The 27,414-nt window shown below is 43.9% G+C and overlaps 4 protein-coding genes, 1 long non-coding RNA gene, 1 other non-coding gene and 1 pseudogene across 23 annotated transcripts; 4 read left to right on the top strand and 3 right to left on the bottom strand.

Annotated features, from left to right (window-relative positions):
• Positions 1-284: 284 nt before the first annotated feature.
• tRNA:Ile-AAT-1-2 (transfer RNA:Isoleucine-AAT 1-2) lies at positions 285-358 on the bottom strand. Its single transcript has one exon. It is a non-coding gene; the product is annotated as a tRNA-Ile (tRNA).
• A 194-nt stretch (positions 359-552) lies between these two features.
• lncRNA:CR44068 (long non-coding RNA:CR44068) lies at positions 553-1,652 on the bottom strand. Of its 2 annotated transcripts, none has more exons than NR_073858.1 (3): positions 1,584-1,652; positions 1,096-1,528; positions 553-1,053 (listed from the first exon to the last, which is right to left on the bottom strand). It is a non-coding gene; the product is annotated as a long non-coding RNA:CR44068 (long non-coding RNA). The 2 variants fall into 2 exon arrangements; NR_073859.1 differs by having other exon boundaries at positions 553-1,046.
• On the top strand, positions 899-1,556 carry CR30374 (annotated as a pseudogene).
• A 506-nt stretch (positions 1,653-2,158) lies between the features above and the next one.
• Positions 2,159-11,895, top strand: kermit. 5 transcript variants are annotated; one of them, NM_165590.3, is made up of 2 exons: positions 2,159-2,399; positions 10,418-11,895. In NM_165590.3, exon 2 carries the CDS (start codon positions 10,530-10,532, stop codon positions 11,538-11,540), a length of 1,011 nt encoding a protein of 336 aa, NP_724649.1. In that variant the 5' UTR covers positions 2,159-2,399; positions 10,418-10,529; the 3' UTR covers positions 11,541-11,895. The 5 variants fall into 5 exon arrangements, with proteins under 5 accessions (NP_724649.1, NP_652028.1, NP_724651.1 ...); NM_143771.4 differs by having other exon boundaries at positions 2,159-2,758; NM_165592.3 differs by lacking the exon at positions 2,159-2,399 and adding an exon at positions 9,378-9,505.
• Positions 2,159-21,827, top strand: Lpin (Lipin). 11 transcript variants are annotated; one of them, NM_001201953.3, is made up of 12 exons: positions 2,159-2,758; positions 15,739-16,170; positions 16,506-16,714; positions 16,785-16,922; positions 16,993-18,132; positions 18,197-18,299; positions 18,442-18,570; positions 18,664-18,859; positions 18,923-19,134; positions 19,191-19,691; positions 19,772-19,875; positions 21,131-21,827. In NM_001201953.3, exons 2-12 carry the CDS (start codon positions 15,991-15,993, stop codon positions 21,324-21,326), a joined length of 3,108 nt encoding a protein of 1,035 aa, NP_001188882.1. In that variant the 5' UTR covers positions 2,159-2,758; positions 15,739-15,990; the 3' UTR covers positions 21,327-21,827. The 11 variants fall into 11 exon arrangements, with proteins under 11 accessions (NP_001188882.1, NP_001188884.1, NP_001188874.1 ...); NM_001201955.2 differs by lacking the exon at positions 21,131-21,827 and adding an exon at positions 20,221-20,825; NM_001201945.2 differs by lacking the exon at positions 2,159-2,758 and adding an exon at positions 12,832-13,058 and having other exon boundaries at positions 18,200-18,299.
• A 1,670-nt stretch (positions 21,828-23,497) lies between these two features.
• Positions 23,498-24,643, top strand: Obp44a (Odorant-binding protein 44a). Of its 2 annotated transcripts, none has more exons than NM_001299257.1 (2): positions 23,498-23,846; positions 23,917-24,643. In NM_001299257.1, exons 1-2 carry the CDS (start codon positions 23,802-23,804, stop codon positions 24,301-24,303), a joined length of 432 nt encoding a protein of 143 aa, NP_001286186.1. In that variant the 5' UTR covers positions 23,498-23,801; the 3' UTR covers positions 24,304-24,643. The 2 variants fall into 2 exon arrangements, with proteins under 2 accessions (NP_001286186.1, NP_610358.1); NM_136514.4 differs by having other exon boundaries at positions 23,726-23,846; positions 23,917-24,443.
• Positions 24,439-27,382, bottom strand: Pabp2. 2 transcript variants are annotated; one of them, NM_057554.4, is made up of 6 exons: positions 27,090-27,382; positions 26,681-26,892; positions 26,022-26,423; positions 25,738-25,871; positions 25,605-25,672; positions 24,439-25,198 (listed from the first exon to the last, which is right to left on the bottom strand). In NM_057554.4, the coding sequence occupies exons 2-5, from the start codon at positions 26,777-26,779 to the stop codon at positions 25,633-25,635; spliced, it is 675 nt and encodes a 224-aa protein (NP_476902.1). In that variant the 5' UTR covers positions 26,780-26,892; positions 27,090-27,382; the 3' UTR covers positions 24,439-25,198; positions 25,605-25,632. The 2 variants fall into 2 exon arrangements, with proteins under 2 accessions (NP_476902.1, NP_724648.1); NM_165589.3 differs by lacking the exon at positions 24,439-25,198 and having other exon boundaries at positions 25,336-25,672.
• Between the last annotated feature and the right edge of the window lie 32 nt (positions 27,383-27,414).

The following is a 27,414-nucleotide window of genomic DNA, read 5'->3' as shown; positions in this document are numbered from 1 at the left end:
CATCTTTGGTCGAAATGATATGCAATTTGAATGCGATTAAAGATCTATTCCTGACATGAGACCAATAATAATGCCCATTAGCTAAATGAGCACATTGATGTCTCTATACATTTGTTTTTTAGAAAACTGTGTTCTGAATGCTCACTGAGTACTTTCGTACGCTCTCAGGGTGCGCTTCGTCACTACGTGAACGGGCGTCTACATCGATTAGATGATAAGTGAGGAAGACTGGAATGCCTAGATCGACTTGGCTAGTTATCCGGCTAAAAGCAAAAAATGAAGAGTGGCCCATGAGGGGATCGAACCCGCGACCTTCGCGTTATTAGCACGACGCTCTAACCAACTGAGCTAATGGGCCTTCGTGAGAGCGGCGTTCTGGGTTATCAATTTGGATTGGGGGTGCTTCTCTAAACACTCATATCGCTACTTATTTAAAGTCCGAATAAAGTGGATGTTATCTATGTATATACTGATTACCTTTTTGTATTCCAGCCTATTGGGTTATAAACAAATAGAAATATGTGTGAATATAAAATATAAAACAATTCGATTACAATTTTCAATTTCTTGGAAAGCGTGTTGCATGTTTTTTTATTCTTATCAGCAAAAAAGAAATGTAATAAGAAAGCCTGCTGAGACCACTTATTGCAATATCAGTCTTCGGCAAGTAGTCTTCTGAATCGGACAATGGAGTGCCACTAGACCATAGGAGTGCTTCTCCTGAGCTGGTTGGTTTGTGGCCACGCCTGTTATTATCCAAAACGATGTTTGGCCAACGATGGGAGTGCACCAAACCGGCGATTGGCATCGACCGACTAATGTATTCTGTGGACCCACTTAAGTGTGTTGTGAAATAAGGGCTCAAGTAAGTGAAATAAGAGCTCAAGTAAGTGCACTACAGGTTCACAGAGTTTGTACGCAGCTTGTATCCATTCTACCCCTACTACACCAGATGGAGAATCCGTCCCTGTCCTCGTTCTTTGGAGGAGGTTCCCTGATTGCCCCTGAGGTTGTACTAACGGCAGCCCACCTGTTGTTGTCTATACCTGGAGTCTACATTTGCATTTAAAAATGACATACAGCCCATCTGCTTACCTCTTCAAGGGTCGTCCATTGAGCAGACACACTGTGTGATTTCCGGATGGGGAAAGCGTTCTTTTAACGACTCTCAAATGTCGAGTATACAAAAGCAAATCGAGTTACCCATAGTAAACAAAGGAGATTGCCAGAATATGTTGAGGAAAACCAGGTTTCAGCTTGCCACCAGTCTCATATGTGTCAGCGGACAGAAGGACAAGGATGTCTGCGTTGGTGACGGTGGGTCCATCTTGGTTTGTTCCCCTGACGCAATCTTCGCTAGATATCACCAGGTCGGGATCGTGGCCTGGGGCGTCGATTGCGGCAGGCCAAACGTTTCCTCGACCTTCAAAAATGTGTCCATGTTCAGGAAGTGGATTGATCGCAACTTTCCAAGCAACTCGGTGGAACCGCTTAGGAACTGTATTCCTATCCACCCAAGAATTTCGTCCTATAAAATGAGATACATGTTGCTTTAAATCACCAAACTTAGCTAATGTAATTACATATATTGTATCAAATATATGTATTTATGAAATTAAATTATCAAACGGAGTCGATTTTAACCACCTGCTGAACTTCAGGTTAAATTATTTTTAAATTGAAGCTTAAGTCTTGGGTATAAATATTTATCAACTAAATTGTTATTTTTTGGTCGAGGAATGTCATAATATTGGGTGCAAGAGTTTTTTCTCTTAGACTACCATTCTGCTGATTGAAAGTATAATATATATCATTAGTCAAATGCAGTATGAGATATTTACCCCAGGAAATAAGCACATTTGTTTGATTTGTTCTTGTGTTCATTTCATTTCTTCATTTTCATTACAGTGACCTTATTAAGATTTTAATTTTTTATCCGTCTACAATTAGTCTTATTGTTGCTGGTTTTATATTTTCTTAACCAAAATAGTGGAGGCTAGTCAATGCTATACAAACTTGTCACGAAAACTTAAGTTCCTTTAAATCTGGTAAGTGCACCTTAACCGCCAAAATTTCAAACTCACCGAAAATGTTAAGCCACAAGTACTCAATAGGCCGATTGTCAGCATCGATGGCGGCATCGATGTTTCCCCACCGCGAACAGAGTGGCTGGCCACACTGGCGCTCAGCTGGCGCTCAGCTGGCGCAGTTGTTGTTATTCTTGCATTTCTACAGCGCGAGGTCCGAATTTTCGAGCGCAGCGCGGCCACAATTTTCCGGGCGTTAGTTAACCGAGACGACTAGTTTAATTAGCGGAATTGTGCGACGACGTCGTGGTTGAAATTCAATTTGAACGCCCAGGCGGTAGATCGGTAAAATCGCGACATCAAAGCACGAGAGTGAGTGAAAAGAGAACCCTGGAAAGTGGTCAATGTGTGTGTATTTGGCGAGCAGTGGCGGAGCACTGAAAAAACCAGTTAGCTGGCAGTGAAAGAGATTCAATAACGTGTTGGTGGGCAAAAGAAGAACAAATTGTTTCGAGTGTGCGAGGCGACGACGACGACATCCAACTGGTCCGGTACGAAGAAGTCCGCTTTCCTCGCTCATTAGCGGCGCTTTCCTCGGGCCCACGATCTGGAAGTCTGGAAATCGGCGATACCTAAAACCGGGCCATAGCCACCACTATCATTATCAACAAATTGATATACATATGCAATTGCAGCAGCGCGTCATCAGCACAGCGCCCATCGCCTAGCAGGTGCGTTCCGTACCGTCCGTCACTTTCGACATTATATTGGTCTGATCGGGTTTCTCTCTCTCTCTGGTGCGTGGTATCTTCTATGTATATACTATAACTATGCATACTATATATGCTCCGTAACAACACACTGCATTGTCTTTCGGGAATTGTTAACACCCCGCCCCGGTGGTGGAGCATCTTTGGCATCCATTCAGTCGGTTGCCCATTCATTTGCCTAACAGACTCTTTTCTGCGCCAACCGACGAACAAGTAAAGTGAAAGGCGGCGGCACGCGTTTTCCCATCTTTTGTATTGAATTTCGCTTCGGCAGCGAGGAAAGCGAAATCGTTCTTAGTCATCAGGACGTGTGGTGAGAGGAGGAGGGTGGGCCAAATCAACATGCAACCGCCTGGCAACAGGCAATGCGTCACAAAAAAACAAGGAATTTCAATTTCCAAGCTGGGATTACTAGTTAACTAAAGCAGACTGTAGTGCAGGGGAAGGTGGTGTTACCGGGGTAGAAATTGAAGGAAATCAAAGGCGATCGATAAAATAATAATATCGATAAACAACATTTGATGAGACGAAAGAAAAGATTCGTGGTTCAAGTTGTTTTACTTTCAGCCAGGCATTTTTAAAAACTTGGATGCATTTAAAACCGGCAAGACAGGCCAAAACGCTGTTGACCCACGGACCTTATCGATTTTTGCAGCTGCTGGGCGGCTAATCATTGGTTTTGTGGCGTGACAAGTGTTTCGGCACCACACCCACTGTCTGTATGTCAGAGGAAAAAAGCGTAAGCGGAAGTGATTTCATAGACCGAAACTCACCCCGAAAACTGAAACGCTGAAAGGGGCATTTCCGTGCTTTGTGGCCATTGCCTGCCCCAAGTCGCTAGTTCATTTTCCGCTATTATGTTGAGGTTAGGACTTTCCAAATCCATGTGATTTCCCAGGGTGCCGGCTTCTGTGCGTCGTCGCAAAAATATGCTGCACTTCGGGGGTGCAAACAGCATGCTTTTCGTTTTCGTTGAAGTTTCACGGCCGAATTGATTTTTCCAGCCTAGACATTACAAAATGCCTCGCCGAAGTGGCGATAATAAAGCGCCTTTTCAGTTTTGCAGCCAGCACGCACATCGGGGCATTTATTACCGCTTTTCCGTTTTCCCTCTTACAAAACTGTGAAGTTAATGCGGCCAGCACGTGGGTCTACGCACTGAGTTTTCCGTTCCTCAGTTTTCATCTGGCCAAGCACTTCTCAGCTGGCCGCCGAAAAGAAAGGGGCAACGAAAGACGCAACCATGACCAAAGAAACTCAAAACTCCAAACTTGAGCAATTTGTAGGCAAATTAAGGTGTTAACTAACCGTGAAGTTGGTCAGTGGGAAACCCATCGAAGATGCTCTAGCTTAAAGCTCATACAGAGCAATAAACAAGTGTTTCTTTGAAGATCTTCGATCTGCTCTTATAATCTTAGATAAGAAACTAGCAAAGTTGAACTTAACTGAGGCAGATAAGTATCTCTAGGTTTAACGAGTTATGATTTCTGGCATATTTCTCGCTGTGTATTTTCGGCAGACGAGCAGCTCGGAAATTGTTTGATCGATTCGATTCCTTCGTCCGCTTCCGCTCCGCCGCTATCGGCTGTTGCCTTTTACCCGCCCATTCGCCACTTGCTAACAGTTGTTTTCGTACGTGAGCAGCGCTCGGATAGGCAGATACTCCCCGTCAGATACACAAGATAGCTTCCTCTTCTGCCTGGATGCGATGCACTGTGTCCGCTCCGCGCTCTCCGTTCTCCAGCTCACCAAGCGGAAGCAACTCCATTTATGTAAATTGCTTGCGTGACATTTCAATGCGACGGGGCGCTTTATGAAAAGCTGGAGCGGCATGGTCCGAGCGGGATGAGCGGTGGCTGGGAATAATGGGTTGAAGAATCGTGGGTCTGGTCTGGTCTGGTAGCTAGGGCTGCCACGGGCTGCTCCGTCATGCCAACAGTTGGCAATCAGTTTAACTGTGCTTTTTATGGCCGTACTTTGCGCTTTTTATGCGCACTCATTGCCGCACATGTGCAATATTACTGCACTAACGTTTTTGCAATCAGTATCAGATGTACTCGGAACTGGTGTGAATGAATCTGCATGTTTTCCATCTGCGTGATGTTTCTACTCCGCTTTAATTATCCACAGTTCCTCAGTCGTTTCATATCATTAATACATGATTGGGCACAGCGATCAATCTTTTTGCACACTAAATACTTGTCTTTGCCTACAATCAGAAGTAATAGAAAGATCGGATTTTATTGTTTATCAGATACAAAAACTGGCGCTTATGTACATATATCTACAATTATTGTTTTTTTTTGCCACTTCCAGTTTTAATTATCCCGAATTTCCGCTCCGATTTCATCACCCGTAATTTGTGAACTGATGAAAACAATACAGCCTTCGGATTAACATATTTTGGAGAAACGTTACAAAGAGATAAAATTCATATTTGAGTTTAGATTGTCGGGCGGCGTAAACTTGGCCCAAAACAAACATTGCCACGGCTTTTCGGCTATAATTCGTTTGCTTAATTTGCTTTTTCGAGCTCGCAGTTCAGCGAGGTGAAACGGTTAAATGTTTTCAAAACTGCCCCAATGTTTTCCCTTCGCCATACGTAGATACTTAGATACATATGTATATACATACTTGACGTTGCGTGTGGTGCTCATTGTTGTTTGGCTGTGCATTATGCTAACTAGACCCTAATGTCGGTGCCCGGGTGTTTTGAGTGCTCCACATTAGTAGTTTTTGTGGAATATGCCCCATAAAGGGCCATTCGATATGTTTCAGCCAGGGCTGCGAGTTCATTGCACTGGATCATCGAATCGTGGAGCAACGACTCTGGTTCGGGACCATGCCAAATGCAAAATGTCAGCAATTTATGAATAATGTAGTGAGAAACACAGGAATCGCAGAAAACGTGATCGGAAAATGCCACAAAAACAGTGCATAAATAATACCAACATATAATTGGGCAGGGCGAAGCGACATTTAAGCTTTCGCTTCGCCCACAGTCCATCTGAATTATCTGTGGAAATAGCAAATTGGATACTTGTTTATATTAGCAGTGGGTCGGGTCTTCGTTCGCCAACTACAATCTTCGGTTTGTTTGTAATTTAGACTAACCGCTCGATGTCACTGTTTATTTATGCATTAGCATCACGACACAGGGAGATATTTTTATATATTGTCTTTCTAAGGTTTCAAGCTCGAATAAGCGATTATTACCTACAACACTGATTAAAATGTCATAAATATAAAGGCAAAACTTAAGTGATTTATATTAGTATACATAATATATGAATGTCAAAACTGATGGCTGTTCCACTGGAAATCAATAGAAATGGGGAAAGTAAATCTCTCTTCGAATACGCCAGATATTATTACATATTCATTTTATAATTATATTATAAATTTTGCATTTTTCTTAACCAAACGGACAACAATAAAGTTTAAACTGGATTAATAAAACGAACAGCTTTAAACTGAAATTTCAGTTTGAATATGTTTAACCTATGCTGAGTATTTTTCCAGTGCAGCGTTTTCTTCGATTTCATTAGATATGGCAAGCTCAATTTTCTGCTTGTCTCAGTGCCTTTGCCCACAAAATGTTGACTTTTCGAATTAAGTTTCACCGTTAGCAAAGATCATGCGGTCTTTCGCTGGATTCTCGCCTTTCGGCAGCGCTGCCGGCGATTTTCGCATTGAGTCGAAAAAATTGACCTAGTCAACGAAATGGAGATCTCCCCAACTGATAACTAGTTTGAAGAGCTTTTGCAAGCTTTACAAAAGCTTTTGCGCTCTCTTTGCAAAGAGAAAATGCTCTTAAAAATCAAAACTATTTTCTCTTGCGCTCTCTGCACCTCTAGTTTTGGCATTGGAATACACTACTTTTGGTTTTGTGGATACTACAAACAAACATTGAAAATAACTATAACCAACCTTTGGGTTCCCAAGGTTTACGAACAATCAAAACCTATACTTTGGGGATGACTGTTGAGCACAGATGTACGAAGTGGAATGGCGATGGGTACTTAAATCAAGGTTCACCTCTAGTTGAGGGCTCACCTTTCCCCTCATTTCCCCCTTTAGTAAAAATAATATTAAGCAGATAATTACGTTGTTTACAAACCTACGAAAACAAAAAACAACTCGGGTGTTTGACAGTGCGCTCTAATGAATAAAAACAAGTGCAGCGTCGATTGCAGCAGAAAACAGCTCAATTGATAATAACAACTTTATCGTGCATTACGCAAATGAAAAATGTAATACCATTCTCTGATACTTTATGCCTACTTTGTAATTTTTGATACACCCTTTAAGCAAATACATACAATACAGAAAACCTGTTAATTGTTGGTTGTGCAAAATGTATTTTTAAACATCTCCGTAAATTATTGGCGGCGAAGTTTTGATGATTTAGACTTCATTATTCACAAATTTTTCATTGGAAATTCCCTAATTGACTTCACATAAACTACAGTGTACTTTAATTCAAAACAGTTGTTTCAATACACAAATTATAAAATGATGATTAGGTATTTTTGAGGGACCAAAAGTATTATTAACTTCACTAACAAAGTTGAAAGGATTTTTTCTTAAGGCGACACTATATGCAAAGTGATATTGATCGAAGTGAGTGTAGATGCTTGAGGAAAGAAATTCACTAACAATTTTCGATAAATAGATATAAAGCTTGTTATAAACCATCAAATAATTATTTTGGCTGCCTTCAGATTAGGGTTATATTATGAATATCGAGTTAAGAAAGACATAGTGAGGGTATCAGAAACTTGGCGACCCGAAATGAAGTGGCTATCCGATGTCCCATGCGCGTGTCGATCGTGCAATGGTGTGCGTAGATATTTGGTCACATACATATGTGTGGCTTTACTTTGCTGTAACAAAAACAAGTTAATAAAACGGCTTTTAAAAACAGAGTTCAATCATGTGCTTCTGAAACTAACTAAAACTCGCAGTCGTAGATACTCTTACAATCCCCACACTTGTGTATATCGCCCCCATCCAATCCGTTGGGGCAATCAAACTCACATAATGTTGTTTACACATTTGTTATTTTTAAGTGTGCTTTTCTGCAATTCGACCAGAGGCATGTGCACTTGTTGTTGCGGCCTGTTGTTGTTTACAGCAAACTAAAGCTCCTTTACATATCCAACCCACCGTTTTCCACATTCTCAGCGTCGAGCCCTCCGACGGCGACCAATGGCAGCCGAGTAAACAAGCTGCGGGCAAAACAAAACATACATAAGCAGCCGGCAACGCGGAAGCGAATTTGTTTACGTCTTATCCAAACGGCAATTAAATATCGAGCCATATCTGTATCTACGACTATTTACTGGTTTTATCGGCAAACGCTCAAACTATGCAGGCATACGCAGCAGGAATGGCTTAGTCCTTAGACTTGTCAATAAAGTAAAACCTTTTTTTTAAGATACAAATAACAATAGAAGCATACAGTATTTGTATCTGTATATGTATAGTCAGAAGCATCTGCTGCACACGTGCCAAAAAGATTCAAAAATGTTACTTCTTGTGCTGGTTTTAAGCGTTTATACCTACGCCATTTTACCTTCCACTTGATACATTATCAATTTCGTTACTATGTAAAAAGAAACATAATCTTGTGTAATAAATCAAGTCCATGAGGCTAACAAAAGCCCCATTCATTTCCACTCTTCGCACCCTTTAGTCATATGTTTTAAACAAAAACGAGTTGATTGACTGCAGAAATAGATGAAATGTCAACACTGCCCCCCAGCAAATGACCCTGGATGTTATAATTTACGATAACTCTCGGGCGTGTTAGTTCATATGAAGCTCTTTTTGCCAGAAACCTAAAGCCGAAGCAACTTTTTCGGATGGCAAGGTGATTGCTCGCACCGGTTTTTTTTTTTTTTTTTTTTTTTTTTTTTGTCTTCGAAGGGGGCCTGCCCTCCCAGCCGGCTTCCGCCTTTGGGGGCACACTCAATTCTATGCTATGCTCCAACCCAACTGCGTAGTTCGCCCAACCGGTGCCATGTAGTATCTGCCGATGTATGTCATGCTATATGATCGCTCCTCCTATATGTATGTTCGCAGATTCTTGGTCTGCTGAGGCGCGAGCAAGCCACACGCGCTCTCCAACTATTTCGACCTTGATGGGACTAGCGGCATTATCTATCAACTCGCGGTTGTTTTGCTTGTTGTGGCAATCTGAATATATTACATATAGAACCGGATCGCACGAATGTTGTACATAAATATGTACGTATGTACATACATATATGGGAATGGTGCAGATACATGTGAATGAAGGGGCTCGTCTCATGCTTGGGATGTGTGTAACGTGCTTTTAATTAAAGCTGTGAGGAAAACCAGTTTTTGATGGTGCTGTGGATTCGAAAAACATTTCCAGATCTAAGCATAATCGTTGATAGTTTTAATAGAACATAACCATATCACTGAAGGTCTTAGGGTCATATTAATCAAGTTGTCAAGCGTGTGAAGCCATTGAACATCTAATTATCTTCAGGGCGCAACTCACACTATTCACGTTGCTTTGGGAACCTGAGTGCCGGTAAACAAATCGAAGCAAGTCTGTGCCTTAAATTTCTCTGGGCCTTTTTATTCAAGAGACTTCTCTAAATCGATCAAAATTTAAGTGTGTAAATGCAATTTATCAGATCTATCAGATCAGTGTGCCAGCGTCATTCCCCTCATGTACGTATAATTAGCGGAGATTCAAAAGGTTCATGAACCGCGGCTTTTCTCCGGCGGAAGTGCTTACACATGTAACTGCAGAGGAGTGGGGCGGGGAAGTGGCTGCCATCAAGTGGCCACCTTCGGCCGCTGGTGGCTCAGTTCACTTTGACGGACTGCTCCGGACGGACGTGGTGCGATAAACCCTCGGTTCCAACCCGTATCTTTTGCCGAGTCCCTTATCGTGCCAAGTTTTCTTATCGGACATTGGGGCAATCTTATCGCCAGCACCAGAAAGTCGGGTAAAAAGTGGTGGAAAGCACCTAGCTCAGTGTGACTAAAATTGGTCGGAATTCAATGTGTTTTTTCGCAGCTCTTCGCTGTTATGCTGCCTCAGTAGGGTAATGATTTATCGATTGATTACCAAGTTGACTAAAAGATTATAAGTGAGAGTGTTTATGTTATTAAGACCCCATCTAAGAACTATTCGTGGAAAAGAGCCCGCTGGCACGTGTCTAACCTCAAATATCAAACGAATTCAATAAGTGCTACTGACCTAAACTTTCGACCAAGACCGGTGATAAGGAGTGACCAAAGAGCACTACAAGAATGTACTGGGCTCTCAATATCGATCTGTCCAGATCGATTTCTGACTCATCGCTCCATACCAGAGGCCTTGGTATTTTCACTTCCCGTTTGCAATTTACGACCGATTTGAACCGACAAACCGATTAGATAAACCCGTAGCTTGGTTGTGGGCTGTACTTTACAGTGTTAACTCTGCGCTGACATACACACACGCACACACACATCTGCCAATTAATCGCCACTAACTCACCCAAGCAATAGCCACATAAACTACTAAACGCAACGCCTAACAACGAGTGTAATCGCCTAATCGCAAGAGCATCCCCATTTCTTCTACGCACACAGATCAGTAACAGGATCAAGAGCAAGGTAACCGTCCAACACTACATGTCCTAAAACTAGGAACGGTTCTCCAGCCCAAGGACTTATCGAGGACACTATCCAATCCCAGTCAATCATGCCGCTCTTCACAAGAAAATCACCCAAGCAAGGACCCACCTCGGATGGGGGCTCCCAGTTCGGCAGTCGCTCCTCCATGAACTCCGGGTCCTCCCAGGGCAGCCACATTAGCAATAACAACAACAACAGCATTCCGGAGAAAACAAAGCCCCCGCTGGTCTTCCACTGCCAACTGGCCCACGGCAGTCCCACCGGTCTAATCCACGACTTCTCCAGCGTTCGAGAGCTGTACCAGAAGATTGCCGAGTGCTTTGACATATCCGAGAAGGACATTCTCTTCTGCACCCTCAACTCGCACAAGGTGGACATGACGCGTCTGCTGGGCGGGCAGATCGGGCTGGACGACTTTATATTCGCCCATCGCAAAGGTCGGCCCAAGGAGATCGAGATTGTGAAGTCGCAGGATGCCCTCGGACTGACGATCACCGACAACGGGGCCGGCTACGCCTTCATAAAGCGGATCAAGGAGGACTCGATCATCGATCGCATCGAGCACATCAGCGTTGGCGATCACATCGAGAAGCTCAACGGCCAGAATATGGTGGGCAAGCGGCACTACGAGGTGGCGCGCATGCTGAAGGACATTGCCACCGGGGAGACCTTCACCCTGCGCCTGGTGGAGCCAGTGCGAAGCGGCTTCCAGGGCATCGGACCGCGCAGCCAGTCAAGGGCGTCGGGCTCGGCCGGAGGAAAGAACTATGGCAGCGGCAAGGAGACGCTGCGGTTCAAGGCCAATGGCAATGCCCAGATCGAGCCGCAGTTCGATGAGGCGACTGTGGCCGGTATCGAGGCCATTAATAACCTGCTGGAGTCCTTCATGGGCATCAACGACACGGAGCTGGCGTCCCAGATCTGGGACTTGGGCGACCAAAAGTCCAACTCAATGGACTTCGCCGAGGCCATCGACAACTCGGACCTAGAGTCGTTCGGCTTCACGGATGACTTCATCATCGAGCTGTGGGGTGCCATAACGGATGCCCGGCGCAAGTCCACGACCAGTCCCAAGTAATTGGGTAACCATACCAGACGCTTTTCCAATAAATGAGGAGTGCTATTATCTACTATTTGAGAACGTTTTGTTTTAGAGCCTAGTTTTATTTACCACATATCATGCTACAATCCCATATACAAACATATGTCGTCTGCCTTTGCCAATTGTTTAGTTATTTGTATTCTTCACGGTAACCTATTTATTATATATATATTTTTTGCGTTCAGATGAACGGGGGGATGTGCCGAGGCATCCCTACTATGCATATATTTTTGGTACAATTTGTTTGATGTACATACATACATACGTATAACTATACTTCTTTAGTTTTATCCTTTAAACGATACAAATATATTTAAATTATTTAAATCGGATGTGATTTTGGTTATTTTGGTTTTTTATTTCGATTGTTATTGCTCTCTGTTTTGGTAAGTTTGTTTATTTGCTCGGGCCTTTAGGTATTATTTGACTCATAAATAAGAACTATTAGTTTTTCGTAGGCGTTGTTATCTTTTGTTGGCACACAGATCGCATGGCATTCGGAAAATATTCCACAGTCCCCAAATGTGACGAATTGTTTGGCTGCTTTTCTCTTTGCGATTTTTCTGTTTTTCTATAATTTGCTTGTATAGCGACGGTCCTAGTATACATATTTGGGCCATGGATCATTTGAAATGTCATTAGTATATTCTCAAGCAGACGACTTCCTGTACGAAAGAACAATCTAGTCAGTGTGAAAACATCTGCAGTGACGTAGATCGCACCATCCCACAGTGACGCTCTATTCGGGTTCCAGATTGGATCAGATCATACATATAACACGGATTCCTTTATTTATTACATGTGCAAAGCTTTTGATTGCGCATAAACAGCTGCTGTTTGGCGTGCGAGCAGCTGATAAGCACAGTTATTAAGGCTTGCCAAACGAGCGGGAGAGAGAGATTGGATTTTGCACATTACACTGACAAAAATCTATATATACAGCGGAGGTCAACTGTGCAGTTGCTTTTGAAGAAATTAAATATTATTTTAATTTTAACTTTGTTCAGTTTACCTGTTAGGAATTTCAAAAAAATGTTTAATGAATTCTTAAAATTAAAGATCTGTAACAAGTTATTAGGTTAGAGCTATCGTTGCGACCACAGCTGTTTGTGCATACATACAAATGCAGATATGCATGGCAACAAGAGTTTCATGACTTTCCGGTTTTACAGGTTTGCTGCAAAGCTTTCGCTCTCTCATTCGGCGCTCTCTCTCTCTCTCACACACTCTGGCACCTGCCTAATTCGATTAGCCGCACCGCTCGAACGCTCAGTCTTCAAAGAGATCTCGACCGAGCAACAAGTGAACGGAAGAATCCGAGCAGTGAAGAATCAGAAAGACCGAGGAAACACTCGAGAACTCTTTAATAACATTGTGAACCAAAAAACCAGAAACAGCCACTGAAAATACACGGAAAGCAGAGTGATTCGCCATAGTTTTGCTAGTGTTTTCAAGGGCACCCATCATACAGCTGTGCTGCAAATTTTGTGCCAGGTAGTGAATTTAAATGAAAGGCCAAGAAACCACGAATTATATTGAAAATTTCCATTATACTAGAGATCGGTCGAGAACGTACGCCTGCAGACGTATTCTTGGCAAGATTTTCGGTTAGACTTTGGTCGCGTGTTTGTTTGTTTGTTTGTTCGCCCCCTTTCTGCGCTCGCGTTCCCTGATCAAAAATTCCCTGGACTTTGATCGTGACTCAACACAAATCAGCAAACAGCCGCAGACCCAGACCCATTAAAAAGTGCATATTATAGCTAAACTCGTTGCGAAATGAAACCAATCGGCTGGGACTTAAATTAGACGTGGTGCGGGAAGGAAGTTGCGTGATACTTTGTGCAGAGCCAGAAACCGAGCAAGGGCCACTTTTTAGATATGCTTGCAAATCCATATTGTATCAACTAAAATATGGTTGTGTTTGAACAAATCTTAGGAAATACCAAAGTTGTTCTACGATCTTATCTATGGAGTCCCTGCGGTTTGTTTGTGTGGAAATCCGAGTTCTCCTTTGTGTCTTTGTTTGGATACACATACATATATATAAGTGCTTTCTTAAGTTCTCCCGAAGTTGCCCCCATTCTGAGGTTTCTTTGTTGACTTCTGTTGTTACGCTTGTTACCATCGCCTGATTCCCATGTGTTTTATCGAATGTTGTTTTGCTCCCCGCTTCTCGGCTTACTTGCCTCCCCAGCTTCGCAGGTGAAAGTGAAGCGGCGGCAACGCGTGACAGATGGCGTGATGTCTGCGGTTCGAGTGCGAGTGCTGCGTGCAATTGTAGGACCCTTGATTAAGTCCCCCACCTATCATACACTGAGAGAAAAGGTTTTAGCAAAGTGTGCGAATAATCTCTGTCGGAATATTTGGTCTGTATGAAACAGAAACCCATGTACATTAGATAGTAAGTTCGTCTTTGTGGCTTACCTTGAAGTTTCTTCAACATGACTCAATTACCAAAAAATACTGTCAAGCTTTTGTTAAAAGAAATTAAGTCATATTATGGAAACTATTTATCAACAAATTGCTATATATAGGTGTGAACTATTAGTTGCTAGGCTTATCAGTTCAAGCTTACAATTATTAAATGGGTTTTGTGTTTAGTAGAGGTCGCACAAATGTAAAATCAGTTTCTGAACATCCGATGTCCAGCGATCTTTGATTAAAAGCATACTTTGTTCATAAAATCATTATTATTTTGAGTTTGTAAACAAATAGTATGAATTCTATACGCAATATCGCTACAAATCAGATGTTTAGAAAACAATTTCACGTATAATCTGACGTCTAATGATAAGGCAAACAAATATAGGTATAGGTATTTTAAATAGTTCAACCTAAAAACGAAGGCATTCAATTGAGATTTAAAGAAAACTGTTTAATAACAAATAAACTAGGAAGTTATTTGGTAGTTCGAGTTGATACCAATCGAAGATTATGACAAAAAAACTACCAACTTCTTGCGTATTTAGATCGATTGAATCTTATCCAGCGAATTCCTCCGAATTCCCAGTTGCGATAATCTCGCCAGATTGTCGAATGTGTGAGGTACCGATACCGTCGACCGTTGGCACGGCTTCCAAAAACAAAAAATCTAGCAATTATTGTTTGTCGAATTCGCTTAATTATTGTACAATGTTGGACGTTGAACTCCGTGGCTAGTTATTAACGAACTCGCTCGTTTGTATTTTGAGTTGTAAAGCCCGCGTTCCACTCGATATCGCGTGATGTCTTGCGGAGACCACGATTGATTCAACTTCTGCAGTGTGCAAATGTGCTTGTACTTCGCGGCGATATTTCTTCTATTTGTTTTATCATTCGCGAACAGTAAAACACGCCACTGGCATTGGTAACCGTCGTTGATAAGCGGAGTTCGACCGGGTTTATCGCCCCAATTCATCGGTGACAATCGTAAATAGTTTTTATCCCAGATAGGCGCTCAAAAGTGCCTTCAGCGCCGCCCACAGCTCGTATAATTTTATTTACCCACCCTGACTGGTTTATTATCGCCTTGAACTTGCAAGAAACGCAACTGCAAGCAGGAAAATTAAATAAATAAGTCAAATAAGTATTTGCAGTGTTACAGGATTGAGGTTTATAAATTTCAAAATACATTACCACACAAATACTAGCTACGATTTTGTTGATATCTAGCATTTTAGTCCAATCTCAGGACTAGTCGAGTGCTAAATAATGTGAAAAATTATTCGCTTTGGTTGCTATGGCTGTGGCCACGGGTGTAGAATATATTATACGTATGTAGCTGCTTTGTTTATAATTTTCATACTGCGCTTGTATTTCGACGTCACGTCCGCCGTTTGGCAACATTTCAGTGTTGCTGGTGTTGGTGAATGGATGTAGGTGTGGTTGATGGAGTCGGAGAGGGAGAGGGGATGTTGCCGGCGGTCAGCAACACTTTGCTACGCGGCTTTGTCTCTGGTCTGTTCTGTAGGCAATCACCTTGACTTTGAGCACCGCCAGGGAGAGGATGGGTTAAAAATACCATGCAGGTGCATTGGCGGGGCTTCCGAGCACAGGATGGCTGGCTGCTGATGCAATGCGTCTATTTTCCGAGCGACTCTGGCCGTTGCCAAGCCGAAGAGAGAGGCGGGCGAAATATGTATGGTTTATGGCCTATACGAATTACTCATGACCGTTTCCGCTTTACCCTTTACAGTTGCCGTATCTCAGAAGCAGCGGGTCCAAAGTACCGCCAAATACGCCGTAGAGCCGATTCCTTCGCCAATAAGCGGCGCATTTGACCGCCTGCCCATAAACATGGCCGCCATATAACCACAAACGGTGAACGCAACCACACAAAGTCGGAGCTTTGCGATTAGACAAGTAGATAGCAGCGGGGAGTTCAAGGAGAGATCCCCGCCAGCAAGGAAATCCATTTTGAAGGGAGACCAGCCGCAGCAGACCAAAGATGAATAGCCTGGCGCGGGTTTTCAGCAACTTCCGCGACTTCTACAACGACATCAATGCCGCCACCCTCACGGGAGCCATCGATGTGATCGTGGTGGAGCAGCGCGATGGCGAGTTCCAGTGCTCGCCCTTCCACGTCCGGTTCGGCAAACTGGGAGTGCTCAGGAGTCGGGAGAAGGTGGTAAGTACAGAGATGAGATCTTAAAGACTGTTTCTATAAACCGAAATATCACTCTTTAGCGAATGTAAAATCCAAATAAAACAGACTTAGCCAATGATTATACCTTCTGAGCCACCTATCTAGAAGGTCTAATCCCAAAATATTTCATATCTTATGTGCACAGATCTAGTAACAGGCTCTGTCTATTAATCAATTCAATAGGTGTGAAATCACTTCAATATCATTTCAATTTTGTATTTCATAATAAAATCAGACAAAATCCCGGAAAAAATATACATATATCCTATAGAAAAACACTTGTATTAATTAACAACTAATCTTAATCCTTCATTCAGGTGGACATTGAGATCAATGGCGTACCGGTCGACATACAGATGAAGCTGGGCGATTCTGGCGAGGCCTTCTTTGTGGAGGAGTGCCTGGAGGATGAGGACGAGGAGCTGCCAGCCAACCTGGCCACCTCGCCCATACCCAACAGCTTCTTGGCGTCTCGGGACAAGGCCAACGACACCATGGAGGACATCAGTGGAGTGGTGACAGATAAGTAAGTGAGGTTTGCTGCATACTCCACCAGATCCACCAGTCTCACCCTATCATTTGCGAAACCATTTTAGAAACGCTAGCGAGGAGCTGCTTCTGCCACTGCCATTGCCGCGGCGCAACTCCATTGACTTCTCCAAGGAGGAGCCCAAGGAAGCCGTTGTTGAGGGCAGCAAGTTCGAGAATCAAGTCTCGGACTACACGCAGCGCAGGTACATAATGCCTTTTCATGCTCCTCAAACGAAGGACAAAGTTAGCTAACATCATCCTTGACCCAAACAGGCACACCGACAACACACTGGAGCGTCGCAACCTAAGCGAAAAGCTCAAGGAGTTCACCACGCAGAAGATCCGGCAGGAGTGGGCCGAGCACGAAGAGCTGTTTCAGGGCGAGAAGAAGCCGGCGGACTCGGACTCGCTGGACAACCAAAGCAAAGCTTCAAACGAAGCTGAGACGGAGAAGGCAATTCCGGCGGTCATTGAAGACACGGAAAAAGAAAAGGATCAGATCAAACCAGACGTTAACCTCACCACGGTCACAACCAGCGAAGCCACCAAGGAGGTGTCCAAGAGCAAAACCAAGAAGCGGCGCAAGAAGTCGCAAATGAAGAAGAATGCCCAGCGCAAGAACTCTTCAAGCAGCTCATTGGGCAGCGCCGGCGGCGGTGATTTGCCTTCGGCGGAGACGCCATCACTGGGAGTGAGCAACATCGATGAAGGAGATGCCCCCATATCCAGTGCCACAAACAACAACAACACCTCGTCGTCGAACGATGAACAGCTATCCGCTCCCCTGGTGACAGCTCGCACTGGGGACGATAGTCCGCTCAGCGAGATTCCCCACACCCCCACTAGCAATCCACGTCTGGATTTGGACATTCACTTCTTCAGCGACACGGAGATCACCACTCCCGTGGGTGGCGGTGGTGCTGGGTCAGGTCGTGCCGCCGGCGGACGACCTTCGACTCCCATCCAAAGTGACAGTGAACTGGAAACCACCATGCGAGACAACCGTCACGTGGTGACTGAAGAAAGCACCGCATCGTGGAAGTGGGGCGAGTTGCCCACACCGGAGCAGGCCAAGAATGAGGCCATGAGCGCCGCCCAGGTGCAGCAAAGCGAGCACCAATCGATGCTCAGCAACATGTTCAGCTTCATGAAGAGGGCAAATCGGCTACGCAAAGAGAAGGGCGTCGGCGAAGTGGGTGACATCTACCTGTCTGATCTGGATGCCGGCAGCATGGACCCCGAGATGGCGGCCCTCTACTTCCCTAGTCCCCTGTCCAAGGCGGCATCACCGCCGGAGGAGGATGGCGAAAGCGGCAATGGCACCAGTCTGCCTCACTCGCCCAGCTCGCTGGAGGAAGGTCAGAAGAGTATTGACTCGGACTTTGACGAGACCAAGCAGCAGAGGGACAACAAGTAAGTAGCACTATCGGGGTCAGACACCAATTTGTATACTAGATTCACATCAATAATCTGCCAGCAGGTACTTGGACTTTGTGGCCATGTCCATGTGCGGAATGTCGGAGCAGGGAGCACCACCCTCGGACGAGGAGTTCGACCGCCACCTGGTCAACTATCCAGACGTGAGTATTGTTCAAATGGCCCAGTGCTATGATCTGTGTATGTGTTTAAGTTCCAAGCACTTCACTGCGCCCCCACGCACTGCATCCCGCCTTGTTAACAAGTCTCTTCCCATGCAACGCCCTCATTTGTACCTGTGCGCAGGTGTGCAAAAGCCCCAGCATTTTTTCATCGCCTAACCTAGTCGTACGGCTGAATGGCAAATACTACACCTGGATGGCTGCATGTCCCATTGTCATGACAATGATCACCTTCCAGAAGCCACTAACCCATGTAAGTTGGCCCAACGCCTTGCCTTTGGTGTAGCCCCATGCCTTGTTCGCTTTCGGCTCTAATTAGATTGTGTCCTCAATTGCCATTTGTCAGGATGCCATTGAGCAGCTGATGTCTCAGACAGTCGACGGCAAGTGTCTGCCTGGCGACGAGAAGCAGGAGGCAGTTGCCCAGGCCGACAATGGGGGTCAGACGAAGCGCTACTGGTGGAGCTGGCGACGCTCGCAGGACGCTGCGCCCAACCACTTGAACAACACTCATGGTATGCCTTTGGGCAAGGATGAGAAAGGTAGATCAAGGGTAGCCCCAAATGTTAATAAACAGCCCATCTAAAGATTGTACTGCTTTTCAGATGGTGATCAGGCAGCTGTGGCAACGCAAACTTCGCGGCCTACCTCGCCCGACATCACCGATCCCACGCTGAGCAAGAGCGACTCCCTGGTGAACGCGGAGAACACCTCGGCGTTGGTGGACAACCTGGAGGAGCTAACCATGGCCTCCAACAAGAGCGACGAGCCCAAAGAGCGTTACAAGAAGTCGCTGCGACTTAGCTCGGCGGCTATCGTAAGTGCACCAATGCAAGCTTCAATGCGAATCTAACAAAACCTATTCTCCTTTAGAAAAAACTGAACCTCAAGGAGGGCATGAATGAAATCGAGTTCAGCGTAACGACCGCTTATCAAGGGACGACGCGCTGCAAGTGCTACTTGTTCCGCTGGAAGCACAACGACAAGGTGGTGATCTCGGACATTGACGGCACCATCACCAAGTCGGACGTGCTGGGCCACATTTTACCCATGGTGGGCAAGGATTGGGCGCAACTCGGTGTGGCGCAGCTCTTCTCGAAGATCGAGCAAAACGGCTACAAGCTGCTCTATCTGTCAGCCCGTGCCATCGGCCAAAGCAGGGTGACACGCGAGTACCTCCGGTCGATCCGGCAGGGCAACGTGATGCTGCCGGACGGACCGCTGTTGCTGAATCCCACGTCCCTGATATCGGCCTTCCACCGCGAGGTGATTGAGAAGAAGCCGGAGCAGTTTAAGATCGCCTGTCTGTCGGACATCCGCGATCTGTTTCCCGACAAGGAGCCCTTCTACGCCGGCTACGGCAACCGCATCAATGTAAGTCTGGCGGTTCCTATTATCTTATCTTATATGACTAAACCAAATTATTAATTACGTGATATTCTTAACTTTTCCAGGACGTGTGGGCATACCGAGCAGTGGGCATTCCCATCATGCGCATCTTTACGATCAACACCAAGGGCGAGTTGAAGCACGAGCTGACCCAAACATTCCAGTCCTCGTAAGTAGCGTTCTGTTCACGACCTAGCCTAGTGTTAGCTGTATCCGCACATGTGTCTCCCCCATGTACTTGGTTCCGGTGTTGCTCATTACTGAACTCATGCCACATTCGATAACGTTAACTAATTCGCCAAAGAACACCAACAAACAAACAAACGCTAATTGGCTCAAGTCGAATTAACTTCATCAAGTAACGCTAGGTGTCTTAAGCAGTATAAGTGTATCCTCGATCTGTGTAGTATGTATCCATTGTACTACCTAAACCGCACCCCACTCAATCAATCAATCGATCAATCGAAAGCCTGCCAAATCCAATTCAAGCATTTTGGTTGTCAAATTTACACAGTGGCTACATCAATCAGTCGCTAGAAGTCGACGAATACTTTCCCCTGCTAACCAACCAAGATGAATTCGATTACCGGACGGACATCTTCGACGACGAGGAGTCCGAGGAGGAGCTTCAGTTCAGCGACGACTACGACGTGGACGTCGAGCACGGTTCGAGTGAGGAAAGCAGTGGGGATGAGGACGATGACGAAGCCCTCTATAACGATGATTTTGCCAACGATGACAATGGCATCCAGGCAGTCGTGGCCTCCGGCGACGAACGGACCGCCGATGTGGGCCTCATAATGCGAGTCCGCCGCGTCTCCACCAAAAACGAAGTCATTATGGCTTCGCCTCCCAAGTGGATTAATTCCTAGACTAGCTCCAGTCCTAGCCCCAGTCGAAGGTTGTGCAGCTTGCAAATTGTGATGTTTTTTTTAAGAGAGTTAGGATTGTGCTATACCTGTATGTCTGTGCCTGATGTGCCAGGTCAGCGAGCTCCAAGTTCGTCGGCCAGTTAAGTTTCGAAAGTATTCTGCTCCCAGCAGGTCTTTATGTTTAGTTCTAAGGATGACCATTATACATATAAATTACCCAATGAAATATACCTTCACTTTCGCCGTGACGGAACTCTTTTATTTCTCGGAGTGTGGCATGAGTTATGAGCTAGATCCGGTCGTAGACTGTAGTTAGCGTAGAGTGAACATCGGTAATTTAGGTATTCGTGAGTATGAATAATATAATTCTTGAAGAATTTACCATATTAAAAAAAATGCAGTATATCCCGAGGCGCCTTTTCCCGATCGAAAATGTCTAAGGAATTGCATTGCATACCCTCGGGCTGCTCAGATCGTGGAGATCATAGCATAGCCACAGGAGTTGGTCGTAAATGATTCGTTTGAGATCTAATACCTTGCCTTTTTTTCCAGATACTGCAGCATGACGTACATCGTCGATCAACTGTTCCCGCCGGTGAAACTCGACGAAGCCTCCGCCGAGTTCTCCAACTTCAACTACTGGCGCGACCCCATCCCCGACCTGGAGATCCCCGAGCTGGAGACGGCGCTGGTGCCACCGAGCACCAAGGTGGACATGGCCACCCTGCGCCCCATTCCCGAGAAGTGAACTGGCTGCTTAGAAGCCCAGCTTGCGTACTAAAAACCTATTTACATATATGGATATGCAACACACTCTATTTATAGCAGATATAGCGCTTTTCCAAATTGTTTGCCTAGCTTCAAACCTTCTAGATGTGCTTACCAAAAATGAAATATCTATATTATGCATAAGCTTAGCCAGGATTCGCGATTGCCTTGGTTCCATTATCATTTCCTTTCGATCGTTTCTAGTTAAATGGGTGGTTTAAGTTGTAATCAAAATTCAGTTATTAATAGTGACTACTATAAGTATGTTCCTTTGAGACTCCCCGCAGGTTCGTAGATGATGCATATTCCAGACGGCGCATAGGAGTTGTGATTTTGATTTCATTATTTTTCGTATGTGATCATTTAAATTAAGTTAATTGTGATGAGGTTTTTATTTGAAGTTTTTATGAAAACTGTGCTCTAAACCTATGTATACTTAACTGATAGTGTTTCAATACCAATAAATGCTTCAAATTCAAACAAAACAAGTCAAGTCTATATACAATTCTCTGTTTGTGTCTGGAAACCACCTGCACCTGCCTGGCGTCTGGCATACGAATTATGAGTTGACTGGGGACGACACTCGATTCCCAGGCGGCTTCTCATGTTGCAGTGGAAAGTTCTCGCATCTGGCTGGGGCACCTCCATGATCCGAGCCGAGAGCCGCGGGTGCGTTGGCAGCGGGGGGCATTTCATTTGTCAACGTAATTTTGCCAATTCAATTAATGCTCATTTAATGCAGAGCAGGCCGACCGGCCAGCCTACAGCATACACATTGGTGTACAATGGCCCACGGACAACGAAGTGGGCAGTTAAGTGGCCACAAACGGTCGGTCATGCAAACTCAGTGGCAGATCCACAATTACTTTTCCTAGGGGGCACAACTCTCCTAGTATGTACATATGGGGGAATTACGAAAAGCACAGTTTTGCGTATGTGAACATGCCTTTTGGTTCCAAAGTTCTATGAATTTTATTTTCCATTTAAGCCAGTCGCTAAAAAAAAAACCAAAATCTGATTTATACAATCAATAATAAAGACATCAACTAATGACATGAATAATGATTTTGGTTTTGGTATAAAATTGTTTTATATATTCTTAAACAATCGAACGAGCAAGTATGATAACTCAAAGGAATTCCAAATGAAGTTATATTACATCGATGTCATTTCCTAAAATCACGAATATAGCATAAGATAGTTCTATCCCGTGGACCACACCTATGTGATTTGATTTTGGATTTTATACTAACAAGCAATGGGAATCTGAACCGATTTTTCTGCTTATGCTAATGCCACAACTTATATCAGAATCAGCTGATAATATTTCCATTTGAAACTTTGTTGTATAAATTATATTTATTAATAAGAAAAAAAAGAAGGTATATTGACTTTGGCCGGAAAGACGAAACATTTGCGAGCATATAAAGAATATACGTATATTCATGATCAGTATCAGCAGCCAGGTGGATTTCGCTATGCCCACCAGTTCTACTACGCAAACTCAGTTCTACAGATATCTAAATGAAACTACCATTAAAGTTTGTTCTCTAATACTTGTCAGGTAGTATATAAGTAGGAACGGGCCGGATTGGACTTGGGCCATTGCATCACTAGGAATATTCGAAAAAAATGTTGGTCAAAAAGTATTTTAGTTCGGTTTTCGGAATTTTTTAAACAATATATAATTTTGGTTTTAATTTGGTAAAAATCCGACGAATATATATTCCGAACAGTCGGAAAAGTAATTGAAAATGGCAGAAATTAAATCACAGTTCATTTTGATTCACTATGATCTTTATGCGGAATAAAATCTTAGTTTTGATATATAAATTGTGCAATGATATATATCTTTCCTTCCTGTTCTCTATTTAAATTTGGTAATGCGTTCTCTTGGAATGCTAATGTAATGGATAGAAAAATCAAATTAGCTCATCATATAAAAAGAAACAATATAATTGTTATCCTCTTTAACCAGAAGTAAATGCCATTTAAATAAAAATTTTTTTGCTTCATGATAATGGTATATACAAAACTAAGAAAAATTATATCGAGAAAATTACTACTGCTGAACAGTAGTAAAAACCAAATACTGCATTCTAACATTAAGACCAAGCCGAGCGGCATAGCCGCTCTTCTCTATTGCCAGTATCCCTGCAAACTCTTCAATCCTAGATATCATTTTCATATATCAGGTAATCCTTAATTTCTCGTCTCCTCAACAACCTCGACATTATCAAAAAATTCCATAATGAGATTTAAATTACGCCGGCGAGTGCAACTCAATTGAGCGACACTCAAAATCGCCCCACAGTTGAGTGCGACATACCCACATTGAGCGGGGCTCGAAGGTATAAAAGCTGGAGCAGCCCAGACCACAGTCAACAGTTTCCTCCGAGCGAGCATTCAGTCCTCACACAATCTATCACAGAAGCCAAAAAAAATAAGATTCACCATGAAGAACGCTGTTGCTATTCTGCTGTGCGCCCTGCTGGGTCTGGTAAGTGTTGCAAGGAGACAGAAGCCGATGGCAGCCAGTAATCTAAATTCATCCGTTTGCTCCTCGACAGGCCTCTGCCTCCGACTACAAGCTGCGCACCGCCGAGGATCTGCAGAGCGCGCGCAAGGAGTGTGCCGCCAGCAGCAAGGTGACCGAGGCCCTGATCGCCAAGTACAAGACCTTCGACTATCCCGACGATGACATCACCCGCAACTACATCCAGTGCATCTTCGTCAAATTCGACCTGTTCGATGAGGCCAAGGGCTTCAAGGTGGAGAACCTGGTGGCGCAACTGGGCCAGGGCAAGGAGGACAAGGCCGCGCTGAAGGCCGACATCGAGAAGTGCGCCGACAAGAACGAGCAGAAGTCGCCCGCCAACGAATGGGCCTTCCGTGGCTTCAAGTGTTTCCTTGGCAAGAACCTGCCCCTCGTGCAGGCCGCCGTCCAGAAGAACTAGGAGTTCAGCGCAGTTCCACATCAATTCTAGAAGCGAAAGATCAATCAACACGCAAGCAACGCGGCATTTTCGAGTTGAAATCCGCTCAGGCTCTGCAATCCTACGATTGAAATAAAACCATATAATAGTGCTTTTGAATGAAGAATGTTCTTTTTATTATTCACAATATTTCTGAGGGCTGGAAGAGAGGTAGGGCTGCTGGTGGTGGCAGGAATCAAGCTGTTACTCGCATCCTCAATCCCAAAAAACCTTGTCCCGCCCAAAGGAAAGGCATTGATAGCTTATTTAATTCGATTATATTTGTCTTCATCTTTTTCGCTTTAGTAAATTCAACTTCTTTTCTTATCTTCTCTTTACTCTATATATTTTTTTTTTAAATATATAAATTACACACGCACTTTTTATATATTTTGTTGATTTACTTCTTTCCCAAGAGTCTTGTGTTCTTTTGATTTTTTTTTTATATTTTCTTCCTTCTTTATTTGCTTTTGCCATCTTTTAACTTCTTTTATTTGGGGTTTGTGGTTTCTTTTGCGCTTCTTTTATATATACTTATTGTTGTATATACTTTTTTGTTTTTTAAATCAACTTCTTGTTTTTCATAATCTTTTTTTTTTTTTTGATGTTTTATTGAAAATTAAAATGTGTGAAAAGGGGGTGTTTGGTGTTGGGTGCTTCAAAAAACATTATAGCCAAGTCAAGATATTCGTTTTCCTTGTTGATTTTTTATTATTTTCGAGGTCTCTTCTTTTCGCCTGTTTTCTTGCTGCTGATGCATTTTTTATTGAAACGATATTTTTTCTGGCGTTTTCTGTTGCGATTGTTTTCTCTTTTTTATTTAGCAAAGAAGTTTGGCAATAAAATAATGTTTTTTGAAATTATATTGTAAAAAAATCTGAAATCAAATAGTTAATGGATTAAAGACGACAGTCGGTAAATCGAATGGAAGCATTATAATAAAACCCAACACGCTGCGAATGAGAGCAAGGTATTCCCATAAAGGGTTCGGAAAATTATTCTGTTTTTGACCATAAATTTGATTGTTTTTATTTCCCGTAATGATCTACCAGCTATGCAAACTAAATCTATTTAGCTCCATAAAAACAAACGGCATTTTCTAACAACTTAAATTTAACATAAAAAGACGTCCTCATTGGTTTTATAAATTTTAAGAAAAAAAATGTATCAAAATATAAGAGATAGATATCGGATTACTTTATGTAACCGACATAAATCGGACGCAACCCACACATATAAAATTTCAACTATCAATTATTTTCAGTTCGAAATTGTCAACTTACCTTACTAGGGATTTTAATAAAACAATAATCAGTAAGGAGCGTAGTAATTGGCGCGACCACGGTAACCCCTTCTGGAACGAAAGACAGACCGGGATTAGCTCGATCCAATCGGGATTTTCCAGAGCCCACTTACATAGCTCTTCGGGCGCCTCGGAAGGTGGAGTGACAGCACGCCCGGGAGACACGGGCTCCTCGACCCCGGAAGCTGCCGCGTGCGAAACGGTTTGTGGTGGAGAGTCCAGGGCGGTTTGTGCGCTTCGACATTACCTGAAAGTCAATAGATTAAGCTAAAGTCAACTCTAAATATGTGCTTTCAAAATTGCGCTACGTAGGAGTCCCTAGGACTCATTCTATCCACATATGTACATGAGAGTTTGATAGGTAGCAGGACTAGCAAAAAGTGCTTCAGATACTCACCTTTATTTGACGCCCTCGGAAGAGGGTTTCGTTCATGGCCAATGCCGTCTCGACAAACTCCTTGGAACCAAACTCAATGTATGCGAATCCCTTGGGGTGCCCGTCAGCCTTGTTGCAGAGTATGGTTACTCGGTTGATTGTGCCGCATCCGTGGAAGTGGGCCTCCAGTTCCTCGGCCGATGCGCCGTAGTCCACATTGCCCACGTAGACGGACCGCGTGTCGATTTCCTGCTTCTCCTCAAGAGAAAGCGGGACTGTGGCCAAGCCGGTGGTAGACCCACCGGCCATTTGTTTGTCCACCTCCGACTGCATCTGCTTTATCTTCTCGGCCTCCTCTTCCATCTCCTTGACTCGAGCCTTTATGGCCTCCAGTTCCGGGTCGATTTGCATGCTGCCCTCCTCCTGGCGACGAGGAAAATATGAAATTTAGTGGTATTTGATTTGGAGCGATGAGCAAACGCCCGAAACCACAGCAGACAATGGAATGGAGTGGCGGTGCGAAGTGACGCTCTGAAAATGGCAGCCATTGCTGCGGTTTTCGGCTTTGTATATCCCCCAAAGCTTTGCGAGCTTTTCCAGGGAATTCGGCGGGCTTTCGCAAGGCGTGAGGCCAAGAAACTGGTTCTTGGGCACTGTCTACAAGGGCAACCCCAACTCACCTCGACCTCTGTGGCGATCTCAGTCTCTTGCTCCCCGTTCGTCTCCTCCAATGACTCCAGGAGCTGATCCTCGTTCAATGTGATATCTTCATCGGCCATTGCTTTGGATTTGGGTTTGTTTACGTCTGCTACAAAAGCTCGGTTTTGTTGGCGCAAAAGCTTCCGGCGTGGTACTCAAAACGGCAGTTGTCGTAACTATGTATGTATGGTAGCTGTCAATGAGAAAAGGGCGGCGAAAGTGAGCATAAAGAGCGTAAAACATTAAGAGCGCGAATGAAGAGTTCATCATGCAAATGCAGTGAAAATCCAAGCCATAAGTAAATAAATTCAGGCTGCGGACACCGAAATGTCTAGGTTTCACTGCGTTCGCACTACTACACTGATATTTAATTAAACACACTGTACTTACGTTTAATAAATGTACAAATTACGAGCTCGTTCTGCTGACGTTGAGTTCGCCCAAAATGGCTGCCCTGTGAAAACACACGTACGCTGGGTTGCTGGGTTGCTGTTTTTCGTTCAAAAGTCTACGTTTTTAAACCCTTTTCGACTTTGTTTCGCGCCACACCACGTCAGCATAAATATTTATTTATAAGCTTATTTATTTATTATTTACTAATATTTACAACTATACGAAAACGTACGTAGTTTTTGACACAAATTGAAACAGATTTGTGTTCGCCTCGTTTTTACCGATGACAGTTTTCGCCTCGATAGTTTCGATGGTTTGGTGG

Source organism: Drosophila melanogaster, chromosome 2R (assembly GCF_000001215.4).
Source record: "Drosophila melanogaster chromosome 2R".
Classification (NCBI taxonomy): Eukaryota; Metazoa; Arthropoda; class Insecta; order Diptera; family Drosophilidae; genus Drosophila; species Drosophila melanogaster.
This window is presented reverse-complemented; position numbering and strand designations above follow the sequence as displayed.

Excerpts from the sequence above, each read along its gene's own strand:
- kermit (NM_165590.3), top strand. The coding sequence starts at position 10,530 with ATGCCGCTCTTCACAAGAAAATCACCCAAGCAAGGACCCACCTCGGAT.
- Lpin (NM_001201955.2), top strand. The coding sequence starts at position 15,991 with ATGAATAGCCTGGCGCGGGTTTTCAGCAACTTCCGCGACTTCTACAAC. Across the intron at positions 16,923-16,992 it reads TCGGACTACACGCAGCGCAG|GCACACCGACAACACACTGG; the intron begins GTACATAATGCC and ends TGACCCAAACAG. Across the intron at positions 19,876-20,220 it reads ACCCAAACATTCCAGTCCTC|TGGCTACATCAATCAGTCGC; the intron begins GTAAGTAGCGTT and ends AAATTTACACAG.
- Obp44a (NM_001299257.1), top strand. The coding sequence starts at position 23,802 with ATGAAGAACGCTGTTGCTATTCTGCTGTGCGCCCTGCTGGGTCTG. Across the intron at positions 23,847-23,916 it reads TGTGCGCCCTGCTGGGTCTG|GCCTCTGCCTCCGACTACAA; the intron begins GTAAGTGTTGCA and ends GCTCCTCGACAG.
- Pabp2 (NM_057554.4), bottom strand. The coding sequence starts at position 26,779 with ATGGCCGATGAAGATATCACATTGAACGAGGATCAGCTCCTGGAGTCA. Across the intron at positions 26,424-26,680 it reads AGATCGCCACAGAGGTCGAG|GAGGAGGGCAGCATGCAAAT; the intron begins GTGAGTTGGGGT and ends CCTCGTCGCCAG. Across the intron at positions 25,872-26,021 it reads TCCGAGGGCGTCAAATAAAG|GTAATGTCGAAGCGCACAAA; the intron begins GTGAGTATCTGA and ends ATTGACTTTCAG.